The 12,931-nt window shown below is 43.0% G+C and overlaps 1 protein-coding gene across 2 annotated transcripts in view; it reads left to right on the plus strand.

Moving 5' to 3' along the window:
- The window catches only part of mxi1 (max interactor 1, dimerization protein), a 32,058-nt gene extending 19,389 nt beyond the window's left edge, over window positions 1–12,669 (plus strand). For both annotated transcript variants that reach the window (XM_042485364.1, XM_042485365.1), the window contains exons 4-6: window positions 9,152–9,266; window positions 11,274–11,472; window positions 11,955–12,669. In XM_042485364.1, the coding sequence (XP_042341298.1) occupies window positions 9,152–9,266; window positions 11,274–11,472; window positions 11,955–12,118 (478 nt within the window). In that variant the 3' untranslated portion in view covers window positions 12,119–12,669. The remainder of the gene's footprint in view (window positions 1–9,151; window positions 9,267–11,273; window positions 11,473–11,954) is intronic.
- Window positions 12,670–12,931: the final 262 nt, after the last annotated feature.

Genomic DNA, 12,931 nt, shown 5'->3' on the forward strand with positions numbered 1-12,931 from the left:
CTCGACAGTTTGGTTGCATGTCAGAGATTCCTATAGTCACAGCAAAGCATCATGGGAAACAAATGTATATACTGCCATGTGGTTGAGCTCCTCTCCATGTATATTGCATGTTACCATCTGCAGCATATAGATCACTGTGCCACATGTTCACATGTTGTTTTACTATGCATGATCTGAAAGAGGGAGCCTTACATGTGATTCGCCTTAGCAACTGGTCTGAAACATCTAAGCAAACCTGCATCTCACGCTTGCTATTTTTAACCATAAAATAATGGATTTGGAATGTTTTGGAAAATAATGCTCAAAGCAGAGAAAGGAGAAAACATCTGTGCCCACATTCCCAGTTTGATTTAATTGCTTTCCACTGCACAGTGAGATAATTTGCCGATGATTTGATGTCGTGCTCAGCGGACATGGCTTAGTCGACTTTAAATGAGGCTTTGCATTACAAAATACTCTAATCACTCCAATAATCTTTGACATTGCTGTGAATCATGATTTACTGCGACTTTAAATGAGCCCCGACACTCGAAAGAGTCAGGCAGAGAAGGAACAATAGAACTCCCTCCCAAAGTCAAGTTTTTATTTTTTCCCCCTAAGATGGCCCCTGCAATGATGTCTTAATTTCCTTTCGCATGTCAATTGGGGAGATTTACTGCTGAGACGGTCATTGGTGATGTGTAATTAGTGTAATAACTGGGTGAAGGGTCAAATTTCCTCCCCCTCTGCACGTATTATAAGTAGGTCAAATCGTGTGTGTGTGTGTGTGTGTGTGTGTGTTAAATGGGTTTGAGAGAGTGTGGGATTTGTCATAGAGAAGTGTATTGACTGGTATCTGGGCTGGAAATCTGACCCTCCCCTTTTAAGAGCACGTCCAGTAATTATGTCAGACATCTTGGATGGCCTGAGAAGTTATCCATTATTTATGTATTCACAAGTTTGGAATCTAGGGCAGCCTTTTTTTTTTCTCTTCATCGCTCGCGCTCGACTAACGCTGCAGGTTTCAGAGGACTTTGAATGAAAAATAAGCAGAAACTGGTTGCTTTGTCAGTGCTGTTTTCAGCTGCCTTTGGTTTATGAAAAGAAGGGGAAAAAATACCATTCTGTCCGTGTCACTCTTCAGGCCCAGGTGCTCGATTATTACCATTTATTTTATTCACACATAAAGAACACTCACATGAATATGCATTTTGCTTTTTTTCTGCTCAGCCCCTTCTCCTCTCAATACCCACAGGAAATGCCAGGGATCAGATTTGGACAGATTTCTGTTAAGCAGACAGAGAAAATAATCAAGTGGGGCTTTGAGTTTGTGTAAGCAGCAGAGAAAAGACAGTAATTGTCTGGATGGCTCCCAAATTGTATAGATAGCCATCAAGTCCTGTCTTCAAAGTGACAGGAAGCAAGTAAAATGCGTATTTTAGTCAGAAGAATTATCTTGAAAATAACATCTCTGCACAACAAAAGGAAAATTTAGTTGATGTGTGCCCCATTAAAAGCAGCGTGAAAATACTGGAAGATTAGATGTTGATAGTATCGTGAAATGTAGACTTCAAAAACAAAATTGTTCTAGGAACTAACTCTGGGACTTTAAGGTCCTTATGTATATTCATGTGCCAATTGGAAAATTGCCGATAATGGAAAGAAAAACATACAGCTTGGTGGGAGGAAGACTTTTCCACTTTTTTAATCTTAGATTGTCACATTTTTGGAAAGTCTGCTAAATCTAGTGTCAATATAACAGAAAATGATTCCCATCCTGAGTCCTGATATTGATACAGAGACCATATGTGCTTGCTTTGAGACTGAGTGAATTAAACAATAAAGTGCACTAGTTGAGGCAGAGTGGGGCTTTTGTTTTACAGCCCATTTTGGGGCTGCTGATAACATTTTCTCATACAACAAGTATGGGCTGTTGGTTAAATGGAATGAGGCTCCTGCAGTTGTGATACAGGTGAAGTTCCTGAGTTTCAGAAAAATACATTTCTGAGCTTTGTCCTGTGGTTAAATAGGCCTAGTACTCAGCTTAAAGGACCACTTCACTCACTAAATGATAATTGGTATTTAGATTACTAACCTTACCTTGAATTTCTAAGGAAAACTTTGTTTTTCTCTCGTGCCTCAACGGTGAAAAAAAAAAAGTGTGCCTGGGTAAGTGCATGTGTTTGAGCTTTGCTTAGTCTTTTGAGCAGAGTTCAAACACATGTGCTTACCCAGAGATGCTACTTATCCATGCACGAGACTGTTTATGCAGAAGTGTTTTAAATAGTAAGTTTTTAACAAAAAATGCATGTGTTTTGGAAGTACTGAGCACAGAACTGGATAAATGAGACTAGGATAATACTGCACAAGTTGTGTGAGAGTTTGTAAATGGATGTTTCGATATCCGTTTTGAATACTTTGTGGACTGTTTAGTATGCGAGAAAAACAACGTTTTCTTCATGAATTAAAATTGGCTGAGTAATTAATATAGTAATTTGAGTAATTTAGTAATTCTGTGGGTGAAGTGTTCCTTTAACACTGTAAAAGACAAGACCGTCTGTGTTTTGGTATTTTGGTTCCTCTGTTTTGCATTATCCCTCCTGAATCATTTGAATATTTTCAGGACACCACTGCACTGATTGCCCTTATCGTCATGAGAGAATTGCAGCCTGTTGCTGATATTACACTTGCTTCATGTCACACTGACAGAAATTTAAAGGGCTGTTTGTCTGACACCAGCTTTTGACTGCAGCAATATCAGATATCAAAATGTGTGTGTATGCATGTGCACAGAGTTGTGTGTGTGTGCCCTTCAGTGCCCATCCAAAGGCACATGTACTCCGTTTGTGTGCATGAGATGATACAAGGACGAGGGGAGGTTGAGTGCAGCAGAGCTGTTGTTGGCTGTACTGACGAAAGAGAGAGAGATGTACATATGATGTGCGTAGGTTCTGTAAGAGCTGTGGTGGGCAGCTCTCCCATACCAGCAGGGAGAGCTTCAAAGTGCTTCTTTAAAAGGACTCTGCTTCAATCACATCGGAGGCAGTTTGACGCATTTCAAGAACGAGTGAAGCAGCACACAGTGAGAGGAAGAGCGGTACAGAGATGACGACAGATCTGTTTGAATAGAAATGTTTTGCAGTGTTATTTAACCTTACAAATGAGGCATTTGAATTTAACTGAAGTGAAGCAAGGAAAGAGGACTGAACAGAGTCAGATCTGGGAGAAAAGGGCAGGTCCTGCTACACGTGATTCACGGGGAGCCCGGGATGAGAGGAGAGGGTGGATGAAGAGGAAAGGTGTGGTGCAGTGACCCGGGGCCGGCTGGCTGCTCGCTCACATGTCAAAGCCAAAAGGCAGAGCTGCCTGCCTGCGTACCCATCTGGGGCCCATCAAGAACACAAGCCACAGGAACACACACACAAGCATGAAAGAGACACACATGCACACACACACACACACTGGTAGAGTGGAAGCGTCCCATTGTCTCAGGAGGAAAGGGAAGGCTGGCTCCAGGTCATGCCTTTAGGATTTTGCACACTTTAACTCTCCTATTTTTGAGTGGAGTCGGCATCTTTATTTTTAAAAGACATCTTTTGCCTTGGACTGTTCTTATTTTAGTGAATGATTAATAATACTTGCAATGTGGCTGTTGAAATGAATGTTTCGCCCTTATTTCAAAAATGGTTTTATAATGTTTGAGGGTCATTTCTGAGCCAAGCCACCATTTATTTAGACTTTTTGTAGGAGACATATGAAAACAACTGACTATGTTCAATAACAAGTGAAAACTAAAAGCTCTCCATCTCTGCAGCTCTTTTATAAACGTTGTTACAAGCTGCAAACATTTACGCTGTGTGTTCCAGGTAACTCCCGCGAAGTCGTGGGAGATCAGCTTTAGATGTGGTTTCCTTTGAATAGCCAGTTACATTATGAATCGATCTGCATGGAGACTCGAGTCCACAGAAGCTCACTGCCTCACTACCAGAGAGGGCGTGGGATTTCAAAAGCAGCTGCTAGTTCAGGTATACCCGCAAGGCAACAAAAAAAGAAAACACACCAAACAAAAACAAAGTAAAACATGCTATTATATTGCTTGCATACTCAGAAATCTCCCACCACTGAATACGAGGCAAAACCAGGCCTCTCTGTCTGTGTTGTCTTATTGTCAGCGAGGGATTTGATATCCCTGCTGTGCGTGACAGTTTGGAGCACAGGTCCTGGTAGCAACTGGCCACGTGTTATGTAATCCACCACAGATGAAGAGTTCCCTGTTCAGGCACCCTACAGCTCGCTGTGCCATTCATTAGACACTGGAAATGCAAAGAAGCAGAGCAACAGCGTATAAATCCTAACATGTATTACAGTTATAGTTTGATTTTTACTTTTATCGTTTTGCTTTGGTTGATTACTTTCAGTACTCAAAGATATGTCGTTTTTTTTTTTTTTTTTTAAGTATCTTTGTATGTGAACTGACATTTTATAATCATTACATTTATGACTTTTTTAAAAAAGTTTTTTTTTAACTGAGCTAAACATATTCAATAAACAGTAACAGTAGGGCTACAACTAACAATTCCCATCCACTTTTTTTAGCATTTTGAAATAAATTGAAAAATGGTTATCACAATTTTTTCTGACAATTTTGATGAAGTGACATCTTCAGATTTCATCTTTTGTTCAACCAACAGTCCAGAACTCATAGACTCTAGACAGCTATTAATACCTTTAGGTCTGCTTTTGGCTCCTTAACATGCTATTGCAAGCAGGCCTGAATGATATCAGGAAAATATGTGATATTCGATGACCTTGTTGAATACTGTGATAACAATATTACGTGCAATACATAAACTTCTATTAAAGTTCACTCTGTTCTGCCAATCTGCTGCCTTCAGTATACTGCTACAATACTACAACAAATGCATGTTGAACTGAAAAAAAAGAAGTATCCACTGTGAGGTTTCAAGGACAGAGTAATGTTGTAAAGCCATCCAAGTTTAATTGTGGTTTGTGGTGTTAAACATAATAGATCATATTGAAATTGAATTGAAATTACTATTTCTAAGCCCCTTTGGGTATGAAATGTGCTATATAAATATGCTTGCAAAAACAAGATACATTTTGAAGTGCAGTTCTCTACTCATACATTCTTTAAAGTAACTCAGAGAATCCCTGAGTACAATTTAGCATACTTTGGCGATATATTTATTGCGTAAAGTTAACATCACAATGCCAATTGTAAAAAATGATAAACTGTGCAGCCCTACCTGCTGTGAGTACTACCCTCAGTAGAGACGTTTAACCCCTGATGAAAGCGAGGTCACATCAGCCACATTAACAACAACCTACTGACACTGCCTGCTGTCCTGTGATGTCACATCCTTTAAACCATGTTTACTTGACCAATCCTTAGCTTCAGCAGCTGAGGACGTGGAGTTATGTGGCTGCACAGTAAATCCATAGCTGTTTATGTAACTAGCACCGGCCTTTTCTAAGAACTCGGGTAACAGTAGGCTCTGTCGCAGTGTTATGTGGCTACAAGAGGGCACAGGCAAAGAGAGATTCTGGCTGCAGCACGCAGGTATTTATGGTCACAAGCCGCCACTCATATCGTAAGCTGCAAATGGTTTAAGCTCTTTGGCTGTGGGTTGACATGATAAACAAGCCTTTTCAGGGATTAGGGACCTGTCTTGGGGGCAGCACCAGTGGCTAGTAGCTCATGACCCTTAACCCCTGAGTGAGACAGTAAGAGATAGTGCTGGTGGTGCAGACTAGCATGACAAACCAGTCTATGCCATTATCTTATGTTGCCTGCAGCTCTGAGGACATAATCTTTTTTTCTCCCAGAGTGATTTCTGAAATACTCGACAGCTGAGAATAAGAGTTCCAGTTGTTTGACTTCCCATTACGAGGCAGCTCGATGTGAGGGCCGTGACTTACACATTAGTTCACACTCTCTCCTCTCTCACAGTCACACTCTGTTCCTCCGTCAGTCACTCTTGCGCGTTTTCTGGGGCTCCTGTTGTTATCACAGCAGAGCACGTTATGCACCCAGAGATTAGGACAAATGTCACACAGACGTCTCACATGTCTGCCTATCGACAAGAGGCATAGTGAGCCGCCAACCCGGTAGCATGTGTCGCTGCGAGAGGAGGCCACATGATGCAGAAGGTAGCTGTGAAACCAGGACTCAAAGTGCTGAGAGGGACGACAGCGTGGCAGACTCCTCCTCTGCCTCCTCCTCCTCATCATCATACGGGTGTGAAAGGGTGTGTGTGGTTTGACACTGACTCGGCAAAAAGTGGTGATTCAGCAGCCCGACCAGTGACGCCTCACACCGCACTCACTAATCGAAGTCTTAGCGCTAAGAACCATAATGGGATATTTCGGTCAGAGCCAAGGCTAGATATGTGGTGAGGCTCAGCGGAGCCTGTGCGGTCAGCGTACCCCTTCACCTCCTCTGAACACTCATCGGGGTCAGGGAGAGGGGGAGGGTGGAAGAAGGACAGGAGTGGCTGTAAGTGAGGGTTATCTGAGGTTGTCTGCTGAGATGGTTGTTTTAATCTGGATGGGAGTGGAGGAGAAGATCGTGGTCTCCGGTGTCTGGAGTTTGTTAACTTGACACCCGACAGACCGGACAGACATACAGGACCAATGTGTCCCGTTCAGCCCTGGCAGCCTTCTTTATCGACCTCTCCCAAAATGATTGTGACTAAGGAAAAACTAAGAATGTACAAGACATTCTCACACATGCACAAGTGGCACACATGTTTTTAAGGATTAAAAATGGGATGCCCATGAGCGAGTACTTGTTTGTTCTTGCACGTAACGTGAAATTATATTTGTGTCAGCTCTTCAGCTCCAGCTGCACAATAAATAATTTAGTGGCCTATCAGCAGTGTTGAAACATTCCATGTACATGGCCTACTTAATTTGAAGATGGTTAGCAAAATGCACTTAATGCCTGGTTTACTTATGATCAAGTAATGATCATAATTGCAGTTTTGGATAAAACGATCAGAAGTGGAATGACTGAGACAGACAGTCTGCCATGTTGTCCTCTCAGTAGCGTGTCCTAGACGTCTCCAGGTGGAGCTGCCTGTATTCCCCTCAGGCTGCTGTGAAAGATCAGAAAGTGATTAATTGCCAGCTGATATCAGTGTGTGTATGTGTGTGTGTGTGTGTGTGTGTGTGTGTGTGTGTGTGTGTGTGTGTGGGTGTGTGTGTGTCGGGGTTCAGATGAGGCAAACACAGACATTTCACAGATAAAGAGCAAAGGTGCACTCTGCTTCCTCTTGTGAACAGAAGTGATTACACAGACAGATGACCTGAGCCGGACTCATCATTACAAACTCCCCGGGTTGAAAATGTGTGTGTACCTGTGACATCATCAACTTTTAGCCCTACAGACAGAATCAGGGCACCTCCTCTTTATCTCCCCAGACATGCAGCGCTTGTCTTGATCACGTAGTTTAAGCACCACACACTCACGCATACTGCACTGGTGTAAGGGCTCACTCTTCTCTCGTGTTCTTATCGGCAACACCATCCATGCATAGCTGAACCGCCCCTCCTCTCTCTCTCACACACACACACACACACACACACACGCGCTGACATGCACACAGACAGATATACTCGAGCCAGTGCTCACATATCTCCACCAGTCTTAAAGCAGCAGAGCGTAACAGAGAGCAGTCATGCCCTGGTGTAATCAGTGTAGTGAATTCCTGCTCTGGTCCCCTGGGCTTGTCTCCTTTGGGCTCCCTCCCTCCAGAGATAGCTCCTCCTGAGGTCCTGGGTGGCTCCGCTGAGTCCACTGACTCTTAATACCTCTCCACTTTTCCCTTCAGGCTGGCTGAAAGGGCAGCTCCTGCTAATGGAGCACTGATTGTGTTATAGCCACAATTATCACTCTTTACCTCTCAACTCGGAGCCATTAGCAGGATAGATAGTACCCCTGGCCTGTCTGCAGTCTCAGACTAAGGGACTGTCAGGATGATGGAGCGTACCAGCCAAGCACGGTCCAGGAAATGCCATTACACCTTTCCTCCCTCCCCCCCAGATAAAACTTGTTTGTACTGTAGTTGAAAAGGGTAACTAAAGCTGGGTGCAAAAAATACCAGCAGAGGATAATGTATTGTCTCGAGGCTTACGTGGGACGTGAATCATATGTAACCTGCAGTGTTGTTGAACGATAAGCTGGGGATTTATAATACACGAGCCAGGTCTGCAGCTGTTGGTTTCTCACAAAGAATACAATGTGTCTTAATGAGCCGGCATCCCAAGGTGACAGAATGCGGCTAACATTTAGGTGCTGAGGTGCAGACCTTTTAAAAGTAAATCCACCCTCGGATGCTCAGAATCTGTATTCTACAACTGTGAATGAGTTGTTTTGTTAAGTTGTGTAAATAGTCATCAGTGCGTGAGAAAATATAATATACTACAGTATAAGAGCTGGTTTAAACAGTGTTTAAGTATGAACTTTCCCTTTTAGAACCTTCTGACCTTTAACCCTTTGAAACCTGAGCAAATTGGCCCGATTTCTTTCAAAAACATGGAGAGAAGGCACTGAGCAACGAAAGAAGAAATTACCCAGATTTTTTTTTTAAATTAATGAATGTATAAATAAATAATAAACAAAAAAAGAAAAAAATAATAGTTAAAAACACAAGAACAGGGCAATACTTGGCAATAGTGTCAAAAAAACAATACTAATTATGTAACATAATTTTAAATATGGAATTATTATAATTATAAATATTTTTTTCCACTAGCTTTTTTTGTTTTTTCTCCCAAAAAAATTCCCTAGCTTTCTCATTAAAAATCATTTTCTAAATCTACCATTTTCTTGCAATTTTTACCAAGTTGCTTATTGCATATTTCCACTTGTTTTTGAATCATACCAATTCTGTCGGGGTTCAACGGTTTAAATACTTGTAAAAAGCTTCTGATAGCAGCACGGGAAAAGTGTTGTTGCTGTAGGTTTCAAAGGGTTAATATATGAATGCAATTCCCAGGTGCTATTAAGCCAGACATTTAACCACCAACATGAAATTATTTTTACACATACTGTATGTGTTTTACATTTTACTGTCAAGACTTTCCTACTGTACATTGTCATTTCTCTAATCATTCTGTTTCTTTTTCCATTTCTGTCTTAACCCCGTAGACGAGCTCACCTGCGGCTGTGTCTCGAGAGGTTGAAGGCCCTCATACCCCTGGGACCCGACTGCAACCGCCACACCACCCTGGGCCTGCTCAACAAAGCCAAAGCACACATAAAGGTATAGGATAATTATCCCACACAAAGCTAAAGACACACAAACATGAACCACACAGCGAAAGAAGAAAGCAAAGCATTTAAGCATGCAATATAGATCAATGGTGGCATCTAAAATATATTTGAAACCCAGTAAATAAAAATCTAATTATAACACACACACAAAGTATTGCTCAAATGACAAAATGACAAGTTTTCAGATGGATACGCTGATACAAATGCACAAACATGCACTTCCATAAAAAAATAAATCCCTGCTTGGATTTTATTTGTTTTGACCTTTGCTGCCAGATTCAACTACCCCCTGCTGGGATCACTTTTAATACGCAATTTATTCATGTTGCTGCAGAGGCAGGGATGCCAAAGCACAAATGTTTTTGAGGTGAACCTGATTACATTTTGTTGTTGACAGCGGTGTGCATTTTTATTGCAATTTTCATTTTTTTCGTCATATGACCCTTCAAGCGGGTCGATGCTAAATTCACAGCATGAGTTGTCTGCACATGGTCTTAAACATAGAGGAGTCTGAGCCAGTGGATAGCAGGGTCAGCAAGCTTTCTGTTTTTGTTTTCGTGTGTGTGTGTGTGTGTGTGTGTGTGTGTGTGTGTCTGTGTGTCTTTTTATCATTCTGCATCCCCTCTCTTAAGTCTGACATTTTTGCAGCTTCGCTACTGCTGTGAGTGACTGCAGGCATTTAGATCCAGCGCGTTAAGATTCACTTTCTCTGTGCCTGGCGTTCTGCTGCTCCATCTCTGCCCAGGGTACACTCTCTGCTCTGAGAGTGTAGTGAATCAATAACCAAATGGTATATATATTTCCACAGTGCTCCTAATGAACAATGGGCTCCAAAAATAAAAATTCTATTAATGGCAACAGACATTTTAATCGTTGCAGGCCACTACAAATATATGAATGTGTAGGAAACCCTGCTCCACTTTATCTTTGCATTGTAAATAGAGGTTTCTGTTATATTAATGCTTTGAATGGAACACTTGTTTGAACCTTTTTAGTTTATAAGCATATCAGTATTGTGAATAGATTATATCCAATGCCAGAAGACCTTAAGTACAGCCATGAATAAGTCCATCCAAATGCTTCGACATAACATGCTGTGGGTGTTTAAATAAAATGCATTTCCTGCAGCATTAAAATTGGCTCATGCAAACAAACCTGAGCCAAATTTTAACCAGTACTCATGTGGTCACTGGTGATAATTTACCTGCCAGAGCATATAACACGTTAAGACATCCTGCTTCATGCTTTCCCATCCACTTAAAAAACAGGCATGTGACAGGCAGAGATTGAGCAGTGTGCATGGGAAAAGCCTGCGGTAGCATGCATTCACGTAGCGGAGAAGCATAAAGCCGGTATTGTTGTCGTGCCTCCCCCCCACCGCTGACGTAATCACTCTGCACTTCTGCTGCTGTCAACTTAAGACTCTCCATCTCTTATTGATGGCCCATTGTTTTGGTCCGTCGCTGGGAGTCACGCTCATCACTGTCGGCGACCGTGACAGAAGACTACAAGGTTAGAGACACCACACGGCTGTATCAGTCCCTGCCACGGCCTGCGCTGATATTGTCATGGCGCAAGGCATAAACAGAGGCAGCGGGTAAAGCAGGCGTCACGGTGTAAACAAGGCAGGTGAGGGAAATCATTTTGGGGTTTCAGAGCTGGCAGGAGGAAAGTCCAAGGGACGCGACGAGTTTAGAATCTGAATGCTAATACAGGTGCTGTTTGTTTTGTGCTGATTGTATTCTGAAAGACTTTCAGAGAGGAGTTTCTTTACAAACTAACATGTATTTCTTCTGTATCTCAGCACTGTCGCTTAAGTTGTCTCAATTGATCTCTGCAGCCATCTACTATTCTTGTGTCTCACCTTTTTTCTCAGCGTGTTTTTATCTGGCTATCCTGTCCTCTTAAGCACTTTATCTAAACATTCTCATCTCGCCTTGGTCCCTTGTACACATAATTAACCTTTTCTTTTTCTCCCCTTTCTCCTCCTGACCAGAAACTTGAAGAGACAGACAGGAAGAGCCAGTACCAGCTGGAGTCTCTGGAGCGGGAGCAGAGGCACCTCCAGCGCCAGCTGGAGCTGCTGCGGGGAGGCAGCGGTGCTGCAGCCCAGAGCAGCCCAGGGGAGGGGGAGAGGATACGCATGGACAGTGTGGGCTCCACCCTCTGCTCCGACCGCTCTGACTCTGACCAAGGTGAGTGAGGCCGCAGCTTTTAAACAGGATTTTAATTTGGCGACTACAAGGCCATCAAACCCTCCAGCTGCTCTCTGGCTAATTTTACCACGATGAGGTTGTACCGGCCAGAGCTCCTCTGGGACCGTGTGTGAAGTCAGGTGAAAATAATCAACACTTATTTCCTGGATAGAGGTTTAAAATGCAAATTCTTCCTGGAAGGTTTTTCGGTTAACTTTGATGAGTTGGAGTAACAAACTTCCAAATTAAGCTATTATTACTTTTTTGTCATTACAACACGGTACAATCCTGGTTCAACCAAGTGAAACTCATTTTTTAGCACCATTTTAAGTTTATTTTCATTGAGCGCTGCAAAAATCAAGCATATTTCCAGCCTTATCCTTAAAAGAACGCTGTCATCCTGTCACTTTTTACTAAAGACATTTCTTCTCTTCTCTCTCCCTCCGCCCTCTCTCCGTTCGTCTCTCTGTCCTCGGCTACAGAAGAGATCGAGGTGGACGTGGAAAGCACGGAGTTCTCCCATGGAGAGCTGGACAGTGTGAGCACAGCCAGCACCAGCGACCTGGACGACCACAGCAGCTTGCAGAGCATGGCCAGCGACGAGGGCTACTCCTCCTGCAGTGTCAAACTTGCCTTCTCCTCCTAGAGCCCCGCACCACTACCGCCACCACCACCTCCCCGCCAAACCCGCCTGCCCTCCAATCTGGTCGTCCATCCAGCCATGCCTCCACCCTAAGACGACAGCCACGCCCCCCAGCTAATGGCGTCCCTGTCGCTCCTGCCTCTCAGCAGCTCCTTAAGTTACCCCCCCCCACCCCCACCCCACCCTCCTCCTGCGCTGCTGAATCCACTGTGGGAGGACCTCCACCGAGAGCTTTTTCTCATTTCTGGACTTTGAGCTGCCCCGAACCAACACCGACACCAGGGACCCAAACACAGTGATGTGAAACTGCCTATTGGTTTTAATCTTCTTTTAAAGGGAGATCAGACTTGGCTGATATGAAAAATGAACATCTTCAATTTTAAACCCACACAGTTGAAATAATTGTTTCCTTTACTCAAACTGTCAATTGTTTGAATTTCTTAAGGCTACACAACCCCTAATTTAATCCAAAATGCACTTAAATTCATATAGAAATAATTCAGAGTTTCTGTTGGGTGCTGTCTCCTTTGGTGTATGTGTGTGTGTGTGTGTGTGTGTGTGTGTGTGTGTGGGCGCGTGTGTGTGTGTGTGTGTATCCCTTCTTAACGTTCTGGTGTCGGCCCTGGAAAAACGGGCTATAATGTAATCTGGACTATGATCAAGACTGTGGATGAACTTTGCCATATCAACACAGCTTGACCATGACAAACGTCCCTCCATCCCTGAATTTAACCTCCGTCTTATTGTTTTTCGTATCCTCTGCTTGACACTGCAGAAGCTCGGACACTCGCATTGGTGCTATTGTGAAACAAACCA

This window comes from Plectropomus leopardus, chromosome 4, assembly GCF_008729295.1.
Source record: "Plectropomus leopardus isolate mb chromosome 4, YSFRI_Pleo_2.0, whole genome shotgun sequence".
Taxonomy (NCBI): domain Eukaryota; kingdom Metazoa; phylum Chordata; class Actinopteri; order Perciformes; family Serranidae; genus Plectropomus; species Plectropomus leopardus.